Below are 25,919 nucleotides of genomic sequence, written 5' to 3'. Positions count from 1 at the left end.
TATGTCAGACATATGTCAGAAGGGCATCTACTTCCACTTAATGGTTTTATTATGGTTTTATCCCTAGCACCACATATGGTCCCAAATCCTGTCAGGAGTGAACCTGGAAATCAGAGCCAGGTGTAATCACTAAGTACAGCCAGTACCAAAGAAAGAGAAAAAAACTCATATAAATTTTAAATTTCCAAAGTTTTGACAGAAATTAATACTTAACATGTATCATTTCATATAACAGTAATCTTGATTTAGTTTTTCCTCCTGGGTCAAATCTGATATACTCAGGGTTTGCTCCTAGAAGTGCTGGGGACCAGATACAGTGCTCTACTCCTCCACAAGAAGAAGCAGGCACTCTAGACCTTTGTTTGATCCTCATGATCCTAAATGTTTGGACTGTACTTTCCTGAAAACATCTCTGGATTAATTATTATATGTGTGTGTGTGCGCAGCAAGATAAAGAGGCATGAAAGAGAAGAAATACGTGTTCTGAAGAGAATACGGGATTCTCCAGAGATACTTGTTCAAAGGGGAAGACAGGCTTGAAACAGTAAGCTTCTAGACATAATTCCAATTTCTAATTTTCTTTCTGGCATTGATTTTCTACACAAAGATTGGTGTGAAAAAGTCTGTACCAGGCCAACAAAAGGTCTAATAAAAATGCACTGGTAGGAGCCAGAGCAGTGGTGCAGGCAGTAGGGTGTTTGCCTTGCATGCACTAAACTAGGACAGACTGTGGTTTGATCCTTGGTGTCCCATATGGTCCCCCAAGCCAGGAGCAATTTCTGAGCGCATAGCCAGGGGTAACCCCTGAGCATTGCTGGGTGTGGCCCAAAAAGCAAAAAAAAAAAAAAAAAAAAAGCACTGGTAGTGTTACAGATTAGCTCAGAATGGTACCAGAAATATCTATTTTTACTGTTATATTAGAATATTAAAATTAACCTAATAAGCAAGCTGCTGTCCTCAATTAATCAAACCAGTCTTGTTGCATGTTCCTGTCATCTTCATCCTGTGGCTGATGTGATAAGTATGGGCTCACATAAATTCTAAAACCAAAAAATGTTAAAACAATGGGATAATTCATATAATTTATGCCATCTTTTTGGGGGGTGGGCATTCATGAAAATAATATTCAAATATTTCTATTTTCCATAGTTATAGCTAAGCTATAGGGTAATGCAAATACAGGAAAGAGAAACAATGCAGAATAGCTCATTGTCCAGGAGAAAAATTGATTTTGGTGATATCATGGTCAGTTTTTACCATCTTGATTTAAACTCCTCTGTGAATTGTCATGTATTTTGAGGACTTACTTAAGGGCAAGTCTTAGTTACTCTCATAGGTTTCTTTCTTCTGTGAACTCTCTCCTGACTTCCCAAAGAATGTTACCTAGGTTTCATTACATTCATGATTTTTCTCCCGTTTTAGTTTTCTCATGTTTAGTGAAGCTTCACTTATGTAAGGATGTTTTATTGAATTTTTCACTCATAGGGTTTCTGTCCTGTGTGAATTCTCATGTGGAGTGAGGAAAGATTTACATGAGAATCTTTTCCTGCATTCTTTCCATCTGTAGGGTTTCTCTCCTGTGTGAATTCTCTCGTGTCGAGTGAGGTGCGACTTATTAGAAAAACGTTTCCTACATTCTTTACATTCGTAAGGTTTTTCTCCCGTGTGAATTCTCTCATGTCGAGTAAGGACTGACTTACATGAGAAAGCTTCTTTACATTCTTTACATTCGTAGGGTTTCTCGCCTGTGTGAATTCTCTCATGTTTAGTGAGGCTTGACTTGCATGAGAAAGATTTTCTACATTCTTTACATTCGTAGGGTTTCTCTCCTGTGTGAATTCTCTTATGTTGAGTGAGGTGTGCTTTCCACGAAAATATTTTTCGACATTCACTACACTCATAGGGTTTCTCTCCCGTGTGTATCCTCTCATGTCTATTGAGATGTGACTTATCAGAGAAACTTTTCCTGCATTCTTTACATTCATAGGGCTTCTCCCCTGTGTGAATTCTCTCGTGTTTAGTGAGTGCCGACTTACATATGAATGCTTTCCTACATTCTTTACACTCATAGGGTTTCTCTCCTGTGTGAATTCTCTCATGTTGAGCAAGGTGTGATTTATTAAAGAAGTTTTTCCGACATTCCTTACATTCATAGGGTTTCTCTCCTGTGTGGACTCTCTCATGTTGAGTGAGGTGTGACTTACTAGAAAAACTTTTCTTACACTCTTTACACCCATAGGGTTTCTCTCCTGTGTGAATCCTCCCATGTCGAGTGAGCTGTGACTTATTAGGGAAATATTTCCTACATTCTTTACATTCGTACGGTTTTTCTCCGATGTGATTTCTCTCATGTTGAGTGAAGTCTGACTTCCAGGACAATGTCTTCATCCACTCTTTATAGTCATAATATTGCTCCACTGTGTGATTTCTTTGGTGTTCAATGAGCCTCTGTGACTCAAATAAAGTTTTTTCACACTCGATACATTCATATATTCTGTCTAGAATGTTTGTTCTCTGATGTATATTGAAGACTGAAAACTGACTGGGCGTCTGACACTCACGAGATTTTTCACCACCTTGCATTTCTGAATGTTTAGTGATATTACTAACTTCATAGAATATTCTGTGGTCTGCAAGTTTCTGTAGAGGGTGGATCACATCGGGGTCAACAGTCAGAAAATTGTTCTTAAATACATCATACTTCTCAGGCATCATGATACGATCGTTTCCATTATTTATCACCAATTTAGAAATATGTATAGAATTCCAATCACTTCTCTCATTTGCTGTTTCTTTCCTCTGGGTAATTCCAGCTTGCCAAAACCATTTATCTTGACTTTTCTGGTTATGTTCAATCAAGCCATGAACAGGCTGAATATCTAAAATGAGACAGACATGCAAACATAAGAAAATATATCTACACACATCTTAGGGGTATCTAGTGCTCTATATAAAAAGTTTCTTGTAATCAGAGAGTCAAAAATATATAAAAGGTATGTATTTCTAAAAGTATTTTTACATACCCGAATTCAAATATTAAGTACTAATAAGGTGAAATTATGCTTAATTATGTGATTTATTTTTAATTATGAGGAGGTATTTGGTCATATTATTTACATAATCTTTGTGAATTTCAGCAAAAAATTAAAAATTACTATTTGTTTCCCTATGGTGCTTCTGTATTTTATTTGATAGTAGGGTACATCATCTCCTGAATCTTCTACAGAAATGGTATGCCTGAAGATGGCTGGATTTGTTTTGTTTTTTCATTTCTGGGTCACATTCATTGGTTCACGGGGCTTGCTCCTGGCTCTGTGCTCCAGGATCACTCCTGATGGTGTTAGGGCTAGACAAGCACGCTACTCACTGAAAATGACTATGATTTTTGGATAGCTATCTAATGGGTTCAGGGCTGATCTGCTAGTAATTAAAGAGACGAATGCATAAAGACAGGAATTATGTATGTATGCATACAAACTAGTCACTTTTTTAGTTCAGCCTAGGGTATGGCTAGAGCGATCTTTGGTTTGATCAAGGGCATCCCATTATTTTTACTCAAGTTAGGCATCTTTCTATAGACTGCTCATTAATTACCATCCAATTTTTTTTTCTTCAGGAAAGTGTATGCTCAGGAAGTTGTTTTAAAATCACTTATGGTCAAAAGTATTTCATTTTGGAGGGTTGAAGATAATATAGTGGGTAAGGCACTTGCCTTGCATAGGTCTGATTTTTAAGCTTACTCTGACTAGCACAAAGGGTCCCCAAGCACCATCTGGAATGATTTCTGAGCACAGAAAAAGGAGTAAAGCCTGGCAGCTTATGTAAAGCCAAATAAAAAAAATGAGTATATAATTTTGCAATACAGATTGTCATCAATACTTTTACCCCTTCCCCTAGGGCAAGGTGAGTGGTGACAGTGCTCAGGATTTACTCAGCTATCAGGAATCTCTCCAGGTCATGTTCATGGAACCATCGACAGTACAGATGACGGAACAAGACTGAACAGCTGCGTGCAAGACAAGCATCTTAATCTCTTACTATCTGTTTTTCAGTACTTTAAAATAGCTTTGTATGAGGAATAGGTTCTGCTAAAGAGTTTTTTTTTCAATAAATCCAAAACCAAATGATAAAAATTCTGTTTTAACATTTGAAACAAATTTTAAAGAGGATTAAAGTCCAAAAGAACATTCCATGAGGATAATAGCTAAAGTAATTGAGAATCTAGAGATAGTAGCCTAAAACACTTTCAAAGGCACTCAACTTGGAACCACACTTTAAAAACATGCAGACATCAAGAAAGAAAGGCAAAAAAAAAAAAAAAAACCAAAGAAAAGAAAAAAGAAAGTAAGGCATATTTGATGCTGAATAATGCATGAGTCTTATAAATGCAGAGAAACTCCTATAACATTGCAACCTGAGGAAGAAACTAGTGAAAAAAATGCTCAGTAAACCAATTTCTGTTGTTTTCCCTTCTCCAACCTCCCTATTCAGCAATATTCTGACTGACCTGTGAGGCTCTGCATTGGGGAATATACCATCCATGGATCTGCTCTTTGTTCCAACCTGATGATTACTTCAGGTTTGATGGCTGTATGTCCTGATGATGAGAAATTAAATTAGGGAATTTTGATGATCTACATAGGATCACTGTGTTTAAAGAATGACATTAGCAGAATATTTTTTTATGGTTGTCCAATGAGCCAACAGTAGGTATATGGAAAAGGATTCATTGTCAATTAGTATCACAGAAATTCAAATTAAAACAACAGTGAAATATCCACTCATACCAGGGACTGACATAAATGAAAAAGACTGGAAACAACCAGTGTTGGAGGAGATGCAATAAAAGTGGGACCATCATTCTCTGTGGTGGCAACGTCATCTAATTTGGAAAACAGTATGGCAGTGATGCAAAAAGCTAGCAGACCCAGTGATTTCACTTATTGGTTCTACTCCAAAACTATTAATTCAAAAAGATATTTGTGGACCCCTGTTCATGAGAGTCAATAGTACAACAATCAATATATGAAAATAATCCAAAAGTCCAATGACAGAGCAATGAGTAAAGAAGTTCAAGCATATATATATATATATATATATAATACTGATACTATGTAGTTTGAAGACAAGATCAAAGTATGCAATTTGCAGCAATGTGGATTAAATTGGAGTGTAGATTTTTATGTATTTTTGGTTTTGGGGCCACATCCAGAGGTGTTCAGGGGTTATTCATGGCTCAGAAAACACTTCTGCTAGCTCTGAGGACCTTAAGGGATGCCAGGGATCGAAGCTGGATTGGCTGAGTGCAAGGAAAAATGCCCTATCCACTGTGCTATCACTCCAGCCCATGGCATATATATTTTTAAGTCAAACAAACTAGGGAAGAAGAACAAAAACATATAATCTCATTCTACAGAATAGAAAAAAAATCAAACAAAGGCTGGAGCGGTTAACACAACAGGCAGGATGTTTGCCTTGACCCCTGAGTGCATAGCCAGGAGTAATCCCTGAGCACCACTGAGTATGGCCTCCAAACTAAAAACAAAAACCAAAATCAAACCAACAAACAAAAGGAATAAAACAGAGAAATAGACTGGTGCTGAACAATGATAATACCTCTTTACCTTGGACTTATTAAAAAACAATGGCAGAATGGCTGGGGGAAATGAAAATTATAATAGAAGTGATATGAAAATAGTAGTGGAGGAGCCGGAGTGGTGGCGCAAGTGGTAAGACGTCTGCCTTGCGTATGCTAGCCTAGGACAGACTGCGATTCGATCCCCGGCGTCCCATCTGGTCCCCCAAGCCAGGAGTGATTTCTGAGCGCATAGCCAGGAGTAACCCTTGAGTGTCACCAGTTGTGGCCCAAAAACCAAAAACCAAAAAAAAAAAAATCAAACAAACAGTAGTGGACAATTTGGTTACATGATGTAGAACGTTTGGATATCAATGTTATAAAATGAACAGCACTGTAATTAGACCATCTAAAATTATTACTGTTATTGATTTTTGCACCACACCTGGTGCTGCTCAGGCCTTACTCTTGGATCTGTGCTCAGGGATCACTCATTTGGGGCTCAGGAGATCATACGGGCTGCTTGGGATCAATCCTGGGTTGGCTGCATCAAGACAAGCATCCTGTATGCTGTACTGTCACTCCAGCAGTAAAATAAAAATGTAATAAAAATAAATACGTGAACTGAAAACACCATGAAGGACAACCTTGAAAACTTTTTGATGAGAGTAAATAGTCATATGATTTTATAAAAAAAATTAAAACTTCATCTCCTTAGAAATCGTGTGTTCAGTGATAAAGAAAACTTGTAGTAGGAAGTACCTAGTGACCTTCACTCACCCAGTGACTCCAGGTGACTGTAGGTTTCCAGCATCACGTCCCTGTAGAGGCTCCTCTGCCCTTCATCCAGGTGCTGCCACTCTTCCCAGGAGAAGGCCACGGCCACATCCTCAAACGCCACCATTCCTGTAATGGAATATTTTACTTCAGTTAGTGGCATCTTGTTGGACCAAAGGAAGAGAAAGTCTGGAAGTTTCCTTTTAGAGTATATTTTACCTTAAATATGGTCACTATGTTTATGCTACATATTATAGAAAAAGTTTAGATCACAGTAAAAATATTACAACCTCTGTATTCTCTTACTAAAATTAGAAAGTTTATAAATCAAAATTGTATTTATTGCCATGAAAAAAGGAATACATAAAATTCTGCTGCACAAAGGAGCTTTAATCTGGTGTCTGAGGAGAGAAGTTTAAATCTATATTTAAAAAGCTGGTACAGAAAAATCTGTGTTCTCAAGAATACAACACAAAAACCCCTTCCTCACAGCTATATTTATTGCAGCACTATTCACAATAGCCAGGCTCTGGAAACAACCAAGATGCCCTTCAACAGATGAATGGCTAAAGAAACTGTGGTACATATACACAATGGAATATTATGCAGCCTTCAGGAGAGATGAAGTCATGAAATTTTCCTATACATGGATGTACATGGAATCTATTATGCTGAGTGAAATAAGTCAGAGGGAGAGAGACACAGAATAGTCTCACTCATCTCTGAGTTTTAAGAAAAATAAAAGTCATTTTTGCAACAATCCTCAGAGACAATGAGAGGAGGTCTGGAACTTCCAGCTCACTTCATGAAGCTCACCACAAAGAATGGTGAGTGCAGTTATAGAAATAACTACACAGAGAACTACCATAATCATGTGAATGAATGAGGGAATTGGAAAGCCTATCTGGAGTACAGGTGGGGGTGGGGTGGGATGGAGGGAGATTTGGGACATTGGTGGTGGGAATGTTGCACTGGTGAAGGGGGTGTTCTTTACATGACTGAAACCTAATCACAATCATATTTGTAATCAAGATGTTTAAATAAAGAAAAAAAAGAAAAAAGAAAGAAAAAATCTGTGTTCTGAATAAGATGACTGTTCACTGTAATGAAAAAGACAAACAAATGATTTGCCATATCATATTATATACCACTGATGACAAAATGATGTTGAGTTCTTTCATTGAACTTTAAAAAAATTTTTTTTTAAAAATACACAGCCCTGGTTGTGTATTCTGGGATCATTCCTGGCAGGGTTCAGGAGATCACCTATGCTGCTGGGAATTGAACCCAGGTCTACCATGTTCAAGGCAAGAGCCCAATATGTTGTACATTCCATCTAGCCACAGATATATATATATATATATATATATATATATATATATATATATATATATATATATATATACTTTGATGAATATGAAAAATAATAAAACAGCATAGGAAAGCATAAAGGAAAGTGGCCCCTTTATGGGAAATGCAAATAGCTGACTCTTGTAGGAAGTAGCCCTGTTCTGTGATGGGATATGACAACAGCATGTATCTTTAAGGACTGATTATAAATATACTTGCATATATGTGTGTTTGTATGCACAAACAACCTAATGCCAGCAGTGAAAATATATGTAAGCATCAGAATATTGGGACTTTGTGCCTTCCAGGTCCTGAAGTACATTCCCAATAAAACTCAGATTAGCTATTTCTGTCTGACAGCTCAATGCTCAAGTTCAGGGAATCCAGAGGTGCCTGCTGATAGCACTGCATGCAACCCTGACGGTGTATATGGGGACAGCAGAACTGTCCAGTAGAAGAGTCCAGACAGCAGAACATCTGGTAATGTTAAGGGTGTGCTGTGAGGGATCAAATTCATTGCCTTGTGCATGTAAAGCTCATCCCATTAAATAGCTCTGTAGGTAACAGATCACTGTGCTGCTTCATAAGTTTAACAGTATACAGGCATATATCCTAGTAGTACACACCTATTACTTGAAATACTGGCTTTCTCCTTTAAACTGAAATGTTGCCACTTACTAAGACAAGGGTTCAAGTAATCAGGGTTTAGGAAAGAGCCAATTTACATGAACAGGTTTTCATTTTAAAAACCTTTAAAAACCTTCCCACGGAGAGGAAAGGATAACTGGAGAGTGAATAAAATAAACCAGAGAAAAAGAGGAAATAACAAACTATGACTGTTGATGTAATGGCTATTGATTGACTTGTGTAATGTTAATGCCACAATGATTTCGATGGAAACCCTCCAACCTGACCTTCCTTCTCCTGTCAACGATTCCTAGTAATTGACATCTGGTGGTGATTGACATCAAAGATTGTTTTTATAATATCCCTATTCACCCAGATGACTGTAAACAATTTTCTTTAAATTATAAGGCACCTATGTACAGATTTCAGGGGACTGTTTTACCTCAGGGAACAACTAACTCATCAACTATGTGTCAGTATTTTCTAGGTCCTTCACGTGTAAGATTTCCTAATGCTTATGTAAGATACTACATAGCTGATATTTTAATAGCTTGTTCAATGAGAGGGAATTTCAAAACCTGTATAAGGATGTTATGACAAATTTGCCAGCAGCTGGATTACAAGTAGCAAAAGAAAAATTCCAGATGATTCCACCATATGAACAACAGGGTTATATTTTCAAACTTATGACAGCATGTCCTCAAAAAATTTCCATTTACTGGAAAGATCTTAAAACACTCAAAGACTTTCAAAACTTGCTGGGTGATATTAATTAGGTCTGTCTCTCTTTAGGTATTCTGAATTCAGAACTAACTCACGTGTTCTTTACCTTAGAAGGTAAAGCTGTCTGGAATAGCCCAAGAAAACTGACCCCAGGAGGCACAGAAGGAATTGGACATGTTTATGGACCACCTCCAGAAGCCCTATCTTACTTGCTTTATCCCTGGAGAGAAGGTATGGCTATTCCTATCTGCAACATCAAATCACCAGCAGCTGCCATTGTTCAATTATCAGGACCTTTGGAATGGATATATCTTCATAACAAACAGAATAGCTAATATAATTATTAAAGGGAGGTTGTGAACTCACAGTATATTAGACACAACCCTGCAATCATAGTCCTGCCAATATCCTAAACTGATATTGAATCAATACTTCCAATTAGTGAAGTTCTGCAGAGAGCTTTGGCTGATGTCTCAGGGGAACTTTCTTCACATTATTCAGCAGGAAAAAAACTGGGAATATTTTAGAAGAAAACCTTCTATAATTTCTTCAATCATTCACACCTCTCCTAATCCAGATGTACCCGTGCTTTATATTGATGAAATATCCTCAGGGAAAGGTGGAATTGTTGGTCTATCCATAACCACAACATGTGTACTCTAAGTACAACTCTGCACAACAAGTAAAACTTGCTATCTTAATTTACCTATCATCACATGTGATAGATCCCTGGAATCTTATGACTGACTCTGAATATGCAGTTGGCCTCTTTCTGGGAATTGTTACTGCATCTATAAATGTTTACAGCCCTGTGGTCTAACATCTACTTCAACAACCACAAGCCATGTTACAAAAGTGCTCAGAACCTGTTTACATCAGGCACATAGATTTCATTGTGGTCTCCCAGATCCAATGACTCTAGAAAATGAATTGGCAATGCCAATATTTATATCACCAATGGAAGAACATAACTCTCTACATACAAATGCCTATTGCCTCCACGTACAATACAGAAATCCATTAAGACAAGCCAGACATATTATTTGGAGCTGTTTGTTCTGCACTGCAAAAATCATGTGGCAGAAGCTAACCCTCACGGTTTCAGAACAAATGAACTATGGTAAACAGATGTGATCGGTATTAATTTCCCCCCCCCCCCACAATCATACCTGCATGTGGTAATTGACACTTTTTTCAAAATTTATATGAGATGTCCCTATGTCGTCAGAGAGAGTAAAGTAGTTTGCTCCTTTCTATTGCAATGCTTTTCAGTTATGGGAATTTCTAATACAATCAAGACAAGACAATGGAACAGCTCATATTAGCGAAACTTTCCAATACTTTTGTAATGAGTGGCAGATAGAGCACATAACAGGAATACCACGCAGTCCACAAGGACAAGCAATAGTTGAAAGAGTGCATAGGACACTTAAAACACAATTAATGAAAAATAAAAAACAGGGAATGCCTCCAAATGATATGAATATCATTTTTTTTCTCTAAATTTTCTAAGTCTACCACAAGAACCATATACAGCTGCTGAAAAACATTTCCTGGAAGATCTAAGAACCCCAAAGCAACTAACTCACCTCTTTGGGTGAAAACTGACAAGGACTGGGTTGCAGGAAACTTGATCGTCAGAGGAAGAGGATATGCTTCTATTTCCACAGAAGATACTCCCCCAAACAAGCTATGGATTCCATTTTGCCATATAGTGACTCGTCAAATTTAAATCCCAGAATGATTTTAGACTTTCCATCTTTTTATTTTTATTTATTTATTTTATTTTTTTAGGCCATATCTGGCAGTGCTCAGGGGTTGCGGGGATTGAACCTGGGTCTACCCCGGGTCAGCTGTGTGCAAGGTAAACACCCTACCATTATGCTTCACTCTGGTCCTGCTTTTTATTGTTTTAATAGATTTGAAAACTATCTTTACTTTAAGCAGCTTAGCTGCATTTACACATTTCCTTAAGCTTATTTAGGAATTTAAATAGTTGTTTGTTTTATTTTGATTCTTATTTATTTTTGGTTTTTGGGTCACATCCGGCAGCACTCAGGGGTTACTCCTGGCTCTATGCTCAGAAATCGCTCCTGGTAGGCTCAGGGGACCATATGGGACGCCGGGATTTGAATCATCGACCTTGTGCATGCAAGGCAAATGCCTTACCTCCATGCTATCTCTCTGGCCCCTTATTTTATTTTACTTTTTGAACAAGTAAGATCCCAGTTAGCTGCTATTTATATTAGTGATAAAGAAGAAAAACTGACATTACAATGCCTCTACGTCAGCAAGGAGTAGCAGAAGTAAGAGATCATTTCCCTATAACAAGAGTTTGTTTACATTTCAATGTGGGTATAGGTTTATAAATTATTTTTGTAAAATTTTAATAATTCCTCATTGTAAATAGTTTGTTTCAATTTTTCTCTTTTTCAGATAGTTTCTCATACTCACATGCGATTTAGAAATAGGAATCTAATTATAGGTAAGAAAGCTTTTACTTTTTCCTACATTGACTAAAGAAAGTTCCCATTTTCCCTTTCCTGTTCCCATGACAATGGAGTGAAAAGCCTGGAATGAAAAAACTGAAGCTTAAGCGTGTCTAACAAAGGGATATGGAAATCTGCTAGTTTCTGATTTTCCTGTGCAGATCTGATGATGGCACCAGCTGAAACCTTGAACCATGGGAAACTAACCATCCTCTGATCACTCTGCGCAAATCTGAAGACACCACCCAGATGCAGCCCTTTGGATCTGACCTACCTGGAACTGCCTACCCTAAACCCTTTTAAATACAAAAATAAATTAAATATTTGTCCTACATTAAATATTACTCCACTAGTAGTCTAGCACCAGCCATAATAGGGGTCTTCCCCTTTAAGAAAGACCCTAATTATGATTGGCTGGCTGGTCCTATAAAAAGCCCCCTAGATGGATAGTCCGGTGGAGAGTCAGCGGCAGTTGGAAGAGGCAGTTGACGGAGCAACTGGGCTGAACTGTTTCTATTCCTGTCAATGTCTTTACTCCCAGATTTTGACAGACCTTCAGCTGTACCCTTTTGGATTATTTATCCTCTTTAGATTATATACCTTTCCGTTTATCTGGCCCTCTTTATCACCTTACCCTGATCCCAAATCCAGCTCTACCCTCCTCTCCCAGCCTAGAGGGCTGTCATAGGACCCTGGGATTCTCTATTAAAAAGGCTTGAAATATTTTTCCAGAGTCTTGCCTGCAAAGTCCCCTCAGACCCTGGCAGTGTGGGCCCATCTCTGGAAGTCTGGCTCTGGCATATGACTATATAACATAGGCCTCAGCAGAAAAAATAAAAAAACAACAGTCATTGTGACTTTCTCTCAGAGGGCAGAATTAGGAATTTAATATTAAACTCTGTCTTTCTGACTGGCTTCTTAGATGCTGGCACATAAACTGAAATTGGGAAAACTACTAAGAACACAAATCAGATCTTGAAGGAGCAGGAGAGATAGTACTGTGGGTAAGAAACTTGCCTTGTATTTGGTGGACTCACTTTTACCCCCAGGCACTCTACTGGGAACCAGAAGTCTTCAGGCATGATCCCAGAGTGCAGTCAGGACTAAGCCTGGAATACAGCCTCTTGGTGTCACCCCCAAACTTAGTGTCATTTTATGTAAAGATTTACTTTATTATTTTATGTAAAAATTTACTTTATTATTTTGGGGCATGGGGTCAGAACTGGCCTATTCTGGGGGTAACATCTAGCTAGCAATAAGGGATGAAAGGTGGGAACCTATGGGAAATTTGATCAAGTGAGGACACCCAGGTGGAGCTGGAAAAGTAGTGTGGGGGGATAAGGCAATTGCCCTGTATGCAGCCAATCCCAGTTCAATTCCTGGTACCACATATGGTTCTCCAATTTAACCAGGATTGGTCCCAGAACAGAGAGTCAGGAACAAGCCTAAAGCTTGGCCAGCTGTGGACCCCAAAATCAAAAAAGAAACAAACAGAATAAATACACTGAGGTCACCTGGGACCAAAGAATGTGATCAGGCCAGTTTAATGATCTCTCCATCCCAAGACGCCATATTAAAGCAAATAGTAAATATGTTGCCCCAGTTTAACTGAATATCATCAAATAAAAGGAAAAAGCGCTCTCCTTCCTGTCACATATGGATAAAGCATCCAGGGGGCTGGAGTGATGTTTTGCCTAACATGCGGATAACCCAGGTTCGCTCCCTGACATCCCATAGGGTCCTCTGAACATTCCAAGGAGTAATGTTCATGTGTCCTCAGCACAGAGCCAGGTGTGATTCCCAAGCACAGCCTGGTGTGGTCCTGGAACAAAAACAAAAGATAGAAGGTAACCAAGAGTAAGTCCATGTGAAATAAACTGTATGGCACCTGGATGCTTCATTCCCATTCTGTAGAATTTCCAGAATAATAATGTCATTTAATTGGGGTTAAAGAAATAGCACAGTGGGGAGGGCATTTTCCTTGCATGCAGTCAATAGGATTTTAACCCTGACTCCCATCTGGTCCTTGAGCCCACCAAGAGTGATTTCTGAGTGCACAGCCATGAGTAACCCCTGAGTGCTGCAGGTGGTCGTTACATGCTGGTGTCCCTGGGTGGGCAGGAGGCCCCACCTGGTAGCTGAGTCCCACAGGCCCCTGTAAGCCTTGGGTTGCTGCAGAGGTTCATTGTGAAAAAGATGTGGAGAAACTCTTAACACCAGGAAATTGATCAATATGCTACTTAATAACAGCATGATCCCAAAACAAAAACAAACAAAAAAACCACATGATCCAAGAGGAAATCAAGGAAGAAACAGATTCCTTGAGACTAATGATATGAACAAATTGCCAAACTCTATGGGACACAGCAAAAGCAGTATTTAAGGGGAAACTCAATGAGAAAATTCTCTCTCTCTCTCTCTCTCTCTCTCTCTCTCTCTCTCTCTCTCTCTCTCTCTCTCTCTCTCTCTCTGTCACACACACACATACACACACACACACACACACACACAGAGCAATGAAACCAGGCACTTGTTTTTTGAAAGAATAACAAGATAGGGGCTGGAGAGATAGCATGGAGGTAAGGCGTTTGCCTTTCATGCAAGAGGTCATCGGTTCGAATCCCAGCGTCCCATATGGTCCCCCGTGCCTGCCAGGAGCAATTTCTGAGCATGGAGCCAGGAGTAACCCCTGAGCACTGCCGGGTGTGACCCAAAAACCACAAAAAAAAAAAAAAAAAAAAAAAGAATAACAAGATAGACAAAATGTTGGGGAAAGATGCCACGTAGTGGTGGATATGCTGGTTTACAGGAGAGACCTAGTTCTATTTTTCTAGATATCTACATTCATTTCCATAGAGGTTGACCAGATGACATTCCCAGCAACAGTAGATGAGGGTTGTTTTCTTTCCAGCATCCTGCTAACATGGGCTACTTATAGACTTTCTCACTGATAAGAGATAAAATCTTTATCGTGGGGCCGGGCGGTGGCGCAGGAGGTAAGGTGCCTGCCTTGCCTGCGCTAGCCTTGGACGGACCGCGGTTCGATCCCCCGGTGTCCCATATGGTCCCCCAAGCCAGGAGCAACTTCTGAGCGCATAGCCAGGAGTAACCCCTGAGCGTCAATGGGTGTGGCCCAAAAAACCAAAAAAAAAAATCTTTATCGTTTTCATTTTCATAGTCCTAACCATGAGTAGCATGAGCACTTTTTAATATTCCTGTTTGCTACTCATTTCTCCTTTAGGAAAGTGTCTCCCTCTACTTGCCCCATTTTTGGATGGAGTTACTGGATTTTTTATTGTTGAGTCTTGTGAGTACTTGACAGACCCTGAATATTGTTAGCCCTGTCTCTGATGCATTAAGTGCACTATTTTCTCTCATTCAGTAGGTGCTTAAATAAATTATTTAGGGATCTAAGCGGTGGCACAGTGGTATGGCGTATGAGGTTCTATCCCCTGGCATCCCATATGGTCCCCCAAACCAGGAGCAATTTCTGAGCGCATAGCCAGGAGTAACCCCTGACAATCACCAGATGTGGCCCAAAATAAAAAAAAAATATTTATTTAAAATAAAAAGAATACTACTTGGTAATTACAAAAGATGCAATCTGCTGATCTGAAGAGTATCATGCAAGTAAAATGATTCAGTAAAATGACACAGTATAAACTTTCAGATGCAGGATATTGTGAATTTAATCCAATTTTTCAATAAGAAGCTAGGTATTTATATACTACAGCAAGTACAGCCTGAAAGAACTAAAATTATGTAGAAACAAAACCCATAAAATTCCTTCATAACTTTTATTTATAACTGTTATAATTTGGAAGCACTCAAAATAACGATTAATAAAAGAATGAGTAAGGTTGTATACCAGGTAAAAATTATTCAATGATTAAAATATATGAGATTTCGAGTCATAAAAAGACAAAGAAGAAAACCTCAAATGCATGCTAGCTAGAAGCTAACCTGTAAGGACTACATTACTGATGATACAAATGAATCCATAAATGGAAAAACTATCAAAACTAAAAGTATCAGTGGTGGCTAATGACACAGAAGCAAGAAAGGATGAAGAGAAATAACACAAAAATTTTGGATTAGTGAAGTTCCTTTGAGTAATGTGGATACATACAATGAATTTCTCCAGACATAGAAAGCACAGCACCAAGAGTGACTCCTCAGTAAACGAAGGACTTTGATAATGATATGGCAATAAGATCATGAACTGCATGTAATGTATATATACACAGAGACACACAGAAAGTCTGGAAGGCAGTATGTGTGTAGACAGAAAATAGGCTATACTCCTGCTCAATTGTGCTAAGAATCTAAAAAACTTATCTATCGACAAGATAATACAATATTTCATGTCCCAAGAATGCAGCATACTTTACTACAAATATGTCAAGGCTGAGTAAAACATGTTTTAGTCATTTTGCCAGGATATCTACAAAACCACATTTCAGGGCTGAAGATAAGAGTTCAATGTGCAGACCACATGCTTTGCATGCCAGGAGGACCAGATTTTATACTTACCACCACACTCCCAGTAATAAACAAGAAAACAGCTTGGAATAATCCTTGAGCACAGCCAGTTATGAGTCGAAAAGAAAACAAACTAAAGAACCATATATTAATGTAACTAAATACCTTAAGATTACATACTTCCTGCTGGTGATCTACAAGCCTTGTTTTGGTTGTTTATTCATCTTTCTATGAAGAAGTAGATATTTACTTTCTTTTTTTGGGTCAGATCCAGTGACGCTCAGGGATTACTCCTGGCTATGCGCTTAGAAATCCCTCCTCGCTTGGGGGACCATATGGGATGCCAGGAGATCATACAGTGGTCTGTCCTAGACTAGTGCGGGCAAGGCAAACACCTTACCGCTTGCGCCACCGCTCTGGCCCCATATATTTACTTACGTATACCATCCTATTTTAATTTAGGAACTCTCAAGAAGCTCCTAATGTATAATGTAATTGTGAAAAGGTAAAGTTACTCATCATAAATTTATTTAGTTCTTGTTCTTTTGAAACAAAGGACTGAGAACAGACCTAGAAGAGGAAATGGAGGAGTCAGGAAAGAAATGGCATGGCCTACTCCAAGTATTGAGACCAGGGCCCACTACTGATTCGATGAAAAAGAGAAAAGGCTTGCATAGAAAATTATGTTTTATATCTTGATAAGATAAAACCTTGATGAAGGAACTGAATTCATTAACCTACTAATCATCTGGCTTGATACATGGTTTTCTTTGGCTTAAAGGAAGAATAGATAATTTTGTTAAAATAGTTCTTTTCTCCTTAAACCTTCCTTATTTGAAAACTTTCCTCTTCAAAGAAACCTGGATTTAGTGTATTAGTGCTTTCACCAACCAGTATTGAACAGAAATAATTAGTATGTGACCAAAGGGATGTTAAACTGAGCAGACTTAGATACAGATCAGAGAAGTAATATCTCATTACTATCCAGGCAATAAAGATTAGAAAATCACTGACTAACCACAGTACAAAATACAAAGAACTGAGCTTCCCACAAATAAAATTATTTGAATAATTTTTATGCTGGTAAATTTTGATTAGGAGGAAATACCAGTTGAAAATACTGAACTTCCTAAACTGTTATAACAATTTAGGTGGAAATTCTCAATGTTCATACCAAATCTTAAAAAAGAATTTTATGAAATTCAGTACTACATAGCTATAAGGAATGATGTAATCATGCAATTTGCTGCAACATGGAGATATTATGTGAAATGAAATAAGTCACAAGAAGGATAAATACAGGATGGTATCACTTTTATGTGGTATTTAGAATAACTGCATGAAGGAATGTAGCTTAAATGTAGGTTGCCTGGAATATTCTTGGCCCCAGAATATAGGGAGAAGGAAAGAAAGATACTGAGTGGAGGAGAGAAAGATGTAAAAAACATCTTTTGGAAGGCCAACGGGACTCAGGTACATTGGTGGCATTAAGAAAGAGCAGAACTAGATAAGTCATGGAGTAAATAATGAAATCATGAGACACAAACTTAAAGAGGTGCCTGTTATGATGGCAGTTTGGTATTGGGGGTAGAGGTATAGTATGGGCACTGGGTACATTGGTGGGGTGAGGTTAACACTGGTAGTGGGATTGGGACTGAACCACTGTATGTCTAAAACTTAACTATAAATGATTTTGTAAATCTCAATGGTTTAAATTTTAAAAAAGTTTAAAAAATAAAATTTTATAGGGATAATTAGAATGTTTCAATAGAGTACAAATGCCAACTGGAATGATCTCAGTGAGGTTCTTGAAACTGAAAGTATGTTAATCCTTCAAATGAACTACCTGAAGATTTATAATATTTGCAAATCAAAGTCAATTATGTGTTTTTTTTTACAAGCATATTATTTTTTTGTTTTTGTTTCTTGGGCCACACCCGGCAGTGCTCAGAGATTACTCCTGGCTATCTGCTCAAAAATAGCTCCTGGGAGGTACTGGGGACGAGATGGGATGCAGGGATTCGAACCAACCACCTTAGGTCCTGGTTCGGCTGCTTGTAAGGCAAACGCTACTGTGCCATCTCTCTGGCCCCACAAGCATATTACTTTGCTTTATTTCCATTCTGAGAATTTTTCCAGGTGCAATTCTATGAAGAAATCTAATTTCCACATTTTATGGATGACTTTTAAGAAAATAAAAAATTTTTTGGGGGGGGCACACTGGTGACACTCAGCGGTTACTCCTGGCTTGGGGATCATATGGGACATGGGGAATCGAACCTCTGTTCATCCTAAGTCAGCTGCATGCAAGGCAAAAGCCCTACTGCTGTGCCACTGCTTTGGCCTGAGAAAATAAATTTCTATTAAGATGAAAATATTTGTTTCCATCATTAACTACTGAACACACGTGATCCATAGAATACGTGATAAAGTATAGGCTTGCTATACTTAATAGGATAAGTATGACAAAGTATCCAATCTGTATTTTCTCAAATAAGTGGTCAAGCACAAGTGTGGTTTGACTGAAGCAAAGGGGATGATAATACGTTCTAAATTCAGGAAGCCTGATGTACAGATCACGTGCCCACAGAAAATTAAGTCTTGGAGTCATTCTGCACCTTCTTTCTTGTGAGACAGAAATAACCTAAGAAGGAGTTCAGATCTACCATGAAAGAGAGTCAAGTGAGAAAGAGCATCAGCTTTTTCCGATATCAAGTTGAGTGATAAACTCGTTCTTTACCAAGTGCCACACCAACCAGTGCTGGCAGAATTGGGTTCATTCTAGTGATGTTTCGGGGACAAACCGGGCGTCAGCCTGCAGTGCTCTTCGGCCCAAGCAGTACCTGGGATGAAGTCAGAGCTCTGCATGGACTAGGCATGCGCACTGCTACCTGAGACACCTGCCCAGCTTGACAGAAGATGAAGCAGGATAATCTAGCGCAATTTTTTTACTTTCTGTTTTCTACAATGAACAATCCCTTACTCCTCACTGAAGCTACCTTGAAAAGTAGCTTGAAAAGACCTTGAAAAGTCAGGTAATAGGTGACCGATTGCCATTTCTGTGACCAAATGGATCTCAGGTCAATTGATTACCTTGTGGAGCTGATGAGACCTCGTGGTCTCTGCCATGCTGGACCTCCTGGCACATTTGGACCAATTCTAAGGAACAACTCTTCCAGATACAAATGGGTCAAGCAGCAGAGAGGCAGCCTCCCTTTATGGAACACACTACCCTCCCCAGCTCCCTGTTCTCTCAGAGACATCAGCTTTGCCCAGGGTTTTGCAGCTATTATTCTTTTTCTTCTTACATCCCTGGTGTGCCCTTCAACCGCACATCTGCACTCATGATCCATCAGCCAATGCTAGGTTTACTGCCATCCATTATCCAGGGCACACGTTCCTCTTCCAGACGCACAATGGACATCAATGAACATTTCACATGGATTCAGCAGCAGGAGGAAACTAGTCAACAGAGTAGTTCCCTTTTGGGCAGAGGGAACCCAGATTACTTCCCAAAGGCCCTTGGGAATTGGAGTTCAGAGAGGACTACATTTCTCACATGCTACATTTCCCACTAATCTTTCAGCAATCTGTTGGAAGTCACCTTTGGATTTTTGGATAGAGCTCTCAAGTTTACCTGAGAGCATGTAAAGAAAAAGAACTTGTCTTTATTCACCTTGAATACTGGTTCATTGTGAAAATTCCATGTAACCAACTAAAAGGAATGTCAGTGAATGGGATTTGTAAGGAAAAGTTCATAATGTTAGATGTTAACCCTAAAGAAGCCATTGGGGTCACAGAATCCACATCTGCTTTTCCTAGCTGCAAACCAAAGCATGCGAAGTGAAATGTGACACTGTCCCCCTTTTATTCAACTATTAAAGAACCAATCTGCTATATGGCTCTGTAAATTAAAACTTTTCAGTAGATATGGGTGTGTGGGATCACAAGGTCAAAAAGGACCTAATGGGAAGATACAGCTTTTTTTATCTCTAATTTATCTAATTTATCTCTAATTTATTTTTTTATCACTAATTTTGGAGGAGCCACTAGAAGGTGTCTCGGAAGGGTGGAGCCAAAGCTGGTGTGGTAGGACTTGGAATTATCCACTAGAAGGGTCAACCACAGAACTGCTGACAGCCCTATGATCAGATCTATTAAAAAGTCCAAGGGGCCAGAATGATAGTGGGTAGGGTGCTGCTGCCTTGCATGCAGCTGACCCTGGTTTGCTCTCCAGTAACTCCTAAGTATTGCTAGGTGTGGCCCAAAAAACAAAAATTTCACAGGAGAGTCTTTACTACCAGAGGAATTTTAAAAATGGACTGGAGAAGGGGAAGGAGGCAACAGAGCAATAACACAACAGGTAGGATGTTTGCCTTGCATGTGGCTGACCTGTGTTCGATAACTGTCATCCTATATGTTCTCCTGAGCTTGCCAGGAGTAACCTCTGATCACTGCTAGATACAGGCCTCAAAACCAATCACTACCCAAAAAGAGCCAGGGAGACATTTAAGATATTTAACCCAAATGTGTGTGTGTGTGTGTGTGTGTGTGTGTGTGTGTGTGTGTTTGTGACATTTAGGGGTTACACCTAGCTCTGCTCTCAGAAATTACTCCTGACATGTTTGGGGGACCAAATGGGATGCCAAAGAACAAACCTGAATCAGCCATGTGCAATGCAAATGCCCTCGCCGATGTACTATTGCTTCAGCCCCAGAAAATAAATCCCCCACCCAAATGACCTTACCCTCGAAAGAGGGTAACTGCATAGCAATCCACATGTCAGGAGAACACACTGGCATTTTGGAAAAGCTGGGCAGTGGCCAGCAACTGTTTGCCTTGTTGTTGTTTTATACACAAACTCAAGGAAGGGTCAGTAATTCTGGTACCATTTGTTACTGGAAAGCCAACTTAGATTTTAATCTTTCATACACCATTTTTTCTTTGGTTGGAGGGGGTCCTTGGGGCCACACCCTCTGAGTGATACTTAGAGATTATTCCAATCATTGTACTCAGGGATCACTCCTTGTGAGGCTGCAGGGGACCATATTTGGTGCCAGACATCAAACCTAGGTTGGCTGTATGCAGGGCAAATTTCTATCTGCTGTACTATCTATCTACCATTCCCAAACACCGTTTTTATATGAAATGTTTCCAGAAAACTACTGTAGTGTACTATACATACACTAAGGAAGTCAGCACATGAAGATAATATTTAGCTTTAGACCATTATAGAAATAGAAAATAAATTCACATGAATAAAGCACTGCTAATAATGGGAAAAGAGTGAGAAGTGCCACACCACCAATCCATCTCTGGGTTGTCCTGATTCTTACCTATCTTTATCCAATTTGTTGGTTGTGTGCCATACACAAAACAACATGAGTCCCAGAGCTTGAAAAAAAGCAGGAAAAAATGAAAGAAATAGAATGAGAAATGATGATCATATAGCTTGGTAAACAACAGTGCCTTAATAAAAAACTTAACATTTTAAAAAGTCAATGAGAATAGAAATAAAGATACCCAACCCCTATAAACAATAAAAAAAATCTGACAGGAGTGATAGCGTAGTGGTAGGGCATTTGCCTTACATGCGGTCGATCCAGGATGGACCTTGGCTCGATCCCAGGTGTCCCATTTGGTCCCCCAAGCCAGGAGCAATTTCTGAGCAAATAGCCAGAGCTAAGAGTGACTCCAGAGCATCACCGGGTGTAGCCCAGCAACCGAAAACAAATATCTGACAAATCTTTAATAACATGAGAGTTCAAAAGAAACAGTAGTGACCCAGGAAGATTGCTTAAGAGCCAGTGCATATGCTATGAATGCAGATGGTATGGTTTTTATTCCTTACACTACACGGTTTCCTGAGGACTCTGTAAGAAACCCCAGAGCACTACCCTGGGTACAGACCAAAAAAATGGAAAAGAGAAAACTAAATAAATTACACTGTCACTATAAGTAACATTAAAATAGTCTGAAGTCTTTGGTTGGAATTCAATGACTGAGTACGGGAGAAGAATTTCTGTAAATACATTAAGTGTTATTTAAAATTAGAGTTGTATTAGGTAGATGAAAGCAAATAATGGGCAAGGTTATAAGAAATTAAATAAAATAGAGAAGGACAAGCAATGCTTACAGACTGTCCTCTTTCTTTGTACCTTTGTTCTCATAATTAAAAATAAAAAAAATAGAAAAAAAAAGACATGGCAGAAGCAAGAAAAAAAAAAAAAAAAAAAAAAAAGGTTCCAAGCAAGACAGGCATCAGACCTACTTCATGGTAGTGAGAAAATGTTTCAGTTTTATGTCCCTCCTGTAAGATCTCCTTTAAGGGTATTTCTGTACACTGGGTTTAATGGGTTAAATTTAGCCAAGCTGTGGCTGGAATTTTGAATAATTCCAAAAGTACAGCAGGTACTTTGAAACAGAGAATTTAGTAATGCAGTCTTTTAAATATTTAAAAGAAGCTGAAAGTTTATTTATGCCTAAAACTAATCAAGGCATATGGATAATTTTTTAAGTTTTATTTTAATTTTGTTTTAATATTTTGATTTTTACATTTTGGGGACCACACTTTGCAGTGCTCAGGGGTAACTCCTTGCTCTGCACTCAGGAATTAGTTCTGAGTGCTTGAGGGACCTAGGGTGTAGATGGAATTCATATCGGCAACATGCAAGGCAAAAACACCCTACCCACTGTGCTCTAGCTCTAGCTCCTGGTTTTGTAAGTTTTATTATGTGTCGCATCTTAGAAGCAACGAAAACTTCTTCAGTAAAGGGGTAAGACTGTATTTCACAAAATAAAATATTCTATACTTAAAAGAAGTTGTCATTTCAGGAGTCCGAGGGAGAGACTACAGTGGCATGCCACCGGCACTGCACGCATCAACCTGAATTCAAACCCTGACACACCTGGTGATCTGAAGCACCTCCCTGTATAAATCCAGGAGTAAGCAGGAAGCATCAGAAGATGTGACCAAAAACAGAAACAAAACAAAAAAGACAGAGAAATGTGATGTCAAGTCATGAAATGCTAGTAAGAAGCCAATATGAAGGGTCAATATAACTGCTGGTTTAATTACACGACAGGCCAGAAAGAGCCAAAGTATGAGAACTAAAAATATCAGTGTTCGATAGTGACAAAGGGTGTGAAAGAATAAAGAGAAAAAACACTGAAGTTTAAGGTCAATAAAGTGACTATAACAGCAGATATATACTATAAAATTCTCCAAGCTCATAGAAAGTACATAACCAGAATACTGAGGCAAACTAATTATTTTAGGTGATAACAAGTTAGTGTCAGGTAAGGATCTATAACAAATGCCCCCCAGATGGGTAGGACACTGATGAGGATATATGGATAAAATCAGAGGCAATTTGTGAGCAGAAAGGAATGTGATTTTTTTTGGGGGGGGTCAGGGGGGGTCACACCCGGCAGCGCTCAGAGGTTACTCCTGGCTCTATGCTCAGAAATCGCTCCTGGCAGGCTCAGGGGACCATATGGGATGCCGGGATTCGAACCACCGTCCCTCTGCATGAAAGGCAAATGTGCTACCTCCATGCTATCTCTCCGGCCCCAGGAATGTGATTTGAATTCACTGTAATCCTGCTCAATTATGTTAGGAATCTAAAACACAAACAGGAATTCAGGCTTTAAAAATGTTTTTTTATTTAAATGATTCTGATTTACAAAGTTATTCATAGATGGGTTTTAGGCATATATATATATGCCTAAATATATATATTTATGCCTAAATATATATATGCCTAAATATATATATTTATGCCTAAATATATATATTTATGCCTAAATATATATATTTATGCCTAAATATATATATATATATATATATATATATATATATATATAATTAATTTTGGGTCATACTCTGCGGCGATCAGGGGCTGGCTGCTCCTGACTCTGAGCTCAGAAATTGTCCCTGGCAGGCTAGGGGGACCAAATGGGATGCCGGGATTTGAACCACCATCAGTCCTGGCTGGGTCAGCTGTGTGCACGGCAAACGCCCTACCCCTGTGCTATCTCTCCAGTCCCTAAGCATATAATGTTTAAGCGCCAATTCCAGCACTAGTGTCAATCTCCCTCAACCAATGTTCCCAGACTCCATCCAATGCTACCACCCTACGTGCCAGCCGTCATAACAGGCCAGTTTTTAATTCTGGTTAAAGTTGGGTCTCGTGATTTCACTGTCATTAACTCTGGCTTGGATATTTAGTTCTGACCTTTCTTAACACCACCAATACACCTGAGTTCCCTTGGCCCATCTCTCGTCCTTTCATGTTTCTATTTATCCATCTTCTTCTGGGTTACTTCACTTAACACAGTATCTCCCAGTTCCATTCATGTTGCATCCATGATGACCCAGGGCCTGCAGCTCATGACGACCATGGCAGATGGCCACGTAGCGCTCATAGGACATGGTGGTGAGGATGCCCACTTGGAGCTGTCCATCGGGATGACCAGGAAGAAGATGGAGTCCTAGAGCATGAGTTGCTGACGAACTGGGGCATGGTGGGGAGATGAGACACAGATCCAGGTGCCTGAGGAAGAGGAACGTGGGTGTCTGCAGGCACTGGTCTAGTTCTCAGCACCACCACCATGAAGTGAACGCCAGCTCCAGTGGCAGCTCAAAGCTCAGAAGCATGCGGTTCATCCCACCCAGTGCAGAACAGACACACCATCAGCATGGCCTGGACCGCAGAGTACTGCCCTCTGGCAGGAGCTGCCACAGCCTGGTGCCTGCTTTCCTGCCATGAGGCAGGTCTGAAGCCGGAGTACTCACACAGAAACTGATCAGCAGCTGCCAGTCAGAGATAAGAGGAGGTTACCTTAAGTCACACACACTGTCATCCCTGGGGCAGGATGAAGGAGAGAGGGAGACAGAGAGAGACAGGGAGGAAGAGAGGGATGGAGAGAGGAATGGTGGGGAAGGGACAAAGACTGATGGAGGGAGAGAGAGGGAAGCATGGAGAGAGGGACAGAGAGAGGGAAAGGGAGACATGGAGAGGGAGGAAAGGAAAGACAGAGAAAGTGATGTGGAGAGAAAAAAGGTGAGAGATGAGGAGGGGGCAAGAAAAGGAGAAAGAGAAGGGAGGGATGAGAGGGACATGGAAGGCAGTAACGAGTAGAGGGAAGAAAGAAGGGAGGGACAGAAAGGAGGAGGAAAGGAGAGGAACAAAGGGGAGGCTGAGGAGAGGAACAGGAAGTGGAGAAATTAAGAGGGAGACGGGAAGGATGAGCAGAGGGACTAGTAGGGGACAGAAGAGAGGCAAAGAGAGGGAGGAATGAGGAGATGAACAGGGAGAAATGGACGGAGCCTGAGGGGCAGGGAGGGGAGGAGCTGGGGGATAAGGACAGGGAGGGATGGAGGGAGCTGACAGGAGGGGGAGGCTAGAGGGAAGAGGACGGGAATGATCAGGAGAGGAACAGGGAAGATGCTATGATGAGGACAGGGAAGGGAGGGATATAAGGAGGGAGAGAGACAGGGAGAGGGATGGCGGCTAAGTATGTGGAGAGGACGAGTGAAAGTAGAGGAACAGGGAATGGATTGGGAAGGGAGGAATGATGAAAGAGAGGCACAAGTTGAGGTGGCTGTCTGGGCCTCAGAGATTGAGCTCCCGAGGATGACACACCTGGCATGGGAGGGAAGAGAAGGACTTAAGGATGGGCAGCTTTCTTGGCCCAGTGCTGTGAGACGACAGGTCAGGGGGCTACCTGGGCCTAGGGCTGGGGAAGGGGAGTAGCACAGGTCATATTGGGGATCTGGTGCAGGACTCAGCTCCAGAAGTGCAGGTCAAATTTAGGCTTTTCGAAAGCAATAATGTATGTCCCTAAGAATGCAGATGCAAGGGTTGGAGATGACAGGGCTTTCTTTGCATGTA

At 39.9% G+C, this 25,919-nt stretch overlaps 1 protein-coding gene across 1 annotated transcript; it reads right to left on the bottom strand.

The window, feature by feature from the left end:
* Positions 1–890: 890 nt before the first annotated feature.
* On the bottom strand, positions 891–12,623 carry LOC126016414 (zinc finger protein 883-like). Its single transcript, XM_049778984.1, is given in 6 exon segments — positions 891–1,524; positions 1,526–2,879; positions 4,508–4,597; positions 6,356–6,481; positions 10,642–10,742; positions 12,559–12,623. Coding segments are annotated over 6 exon segments (1,785 nt in total). The 3' UTR covers positions 891–1,475.
* Positions 12,624–25,919: the final 13,296 nt, after the last annotated feature.

This window comes from Suncus etruscus, chromosome 8 (genome assembly GCF_024139225.1).
Source record: "Suncus etruscus isolate mSunEtr1 chromosome 8, mSunEtr1.pri.cur, whole genome shotgun sequence".
NCBI lineage: Eukaryota > Metazoa > Chordata > Mammalia > Eulipotyphla > Soricidae > Suncus > Suncus etruscus.
The sequence above is the reverse complement of the archived record's forward strand: the minus strand, read 5'-3'. Positions and strand labels throughout refer to the sequence as shown.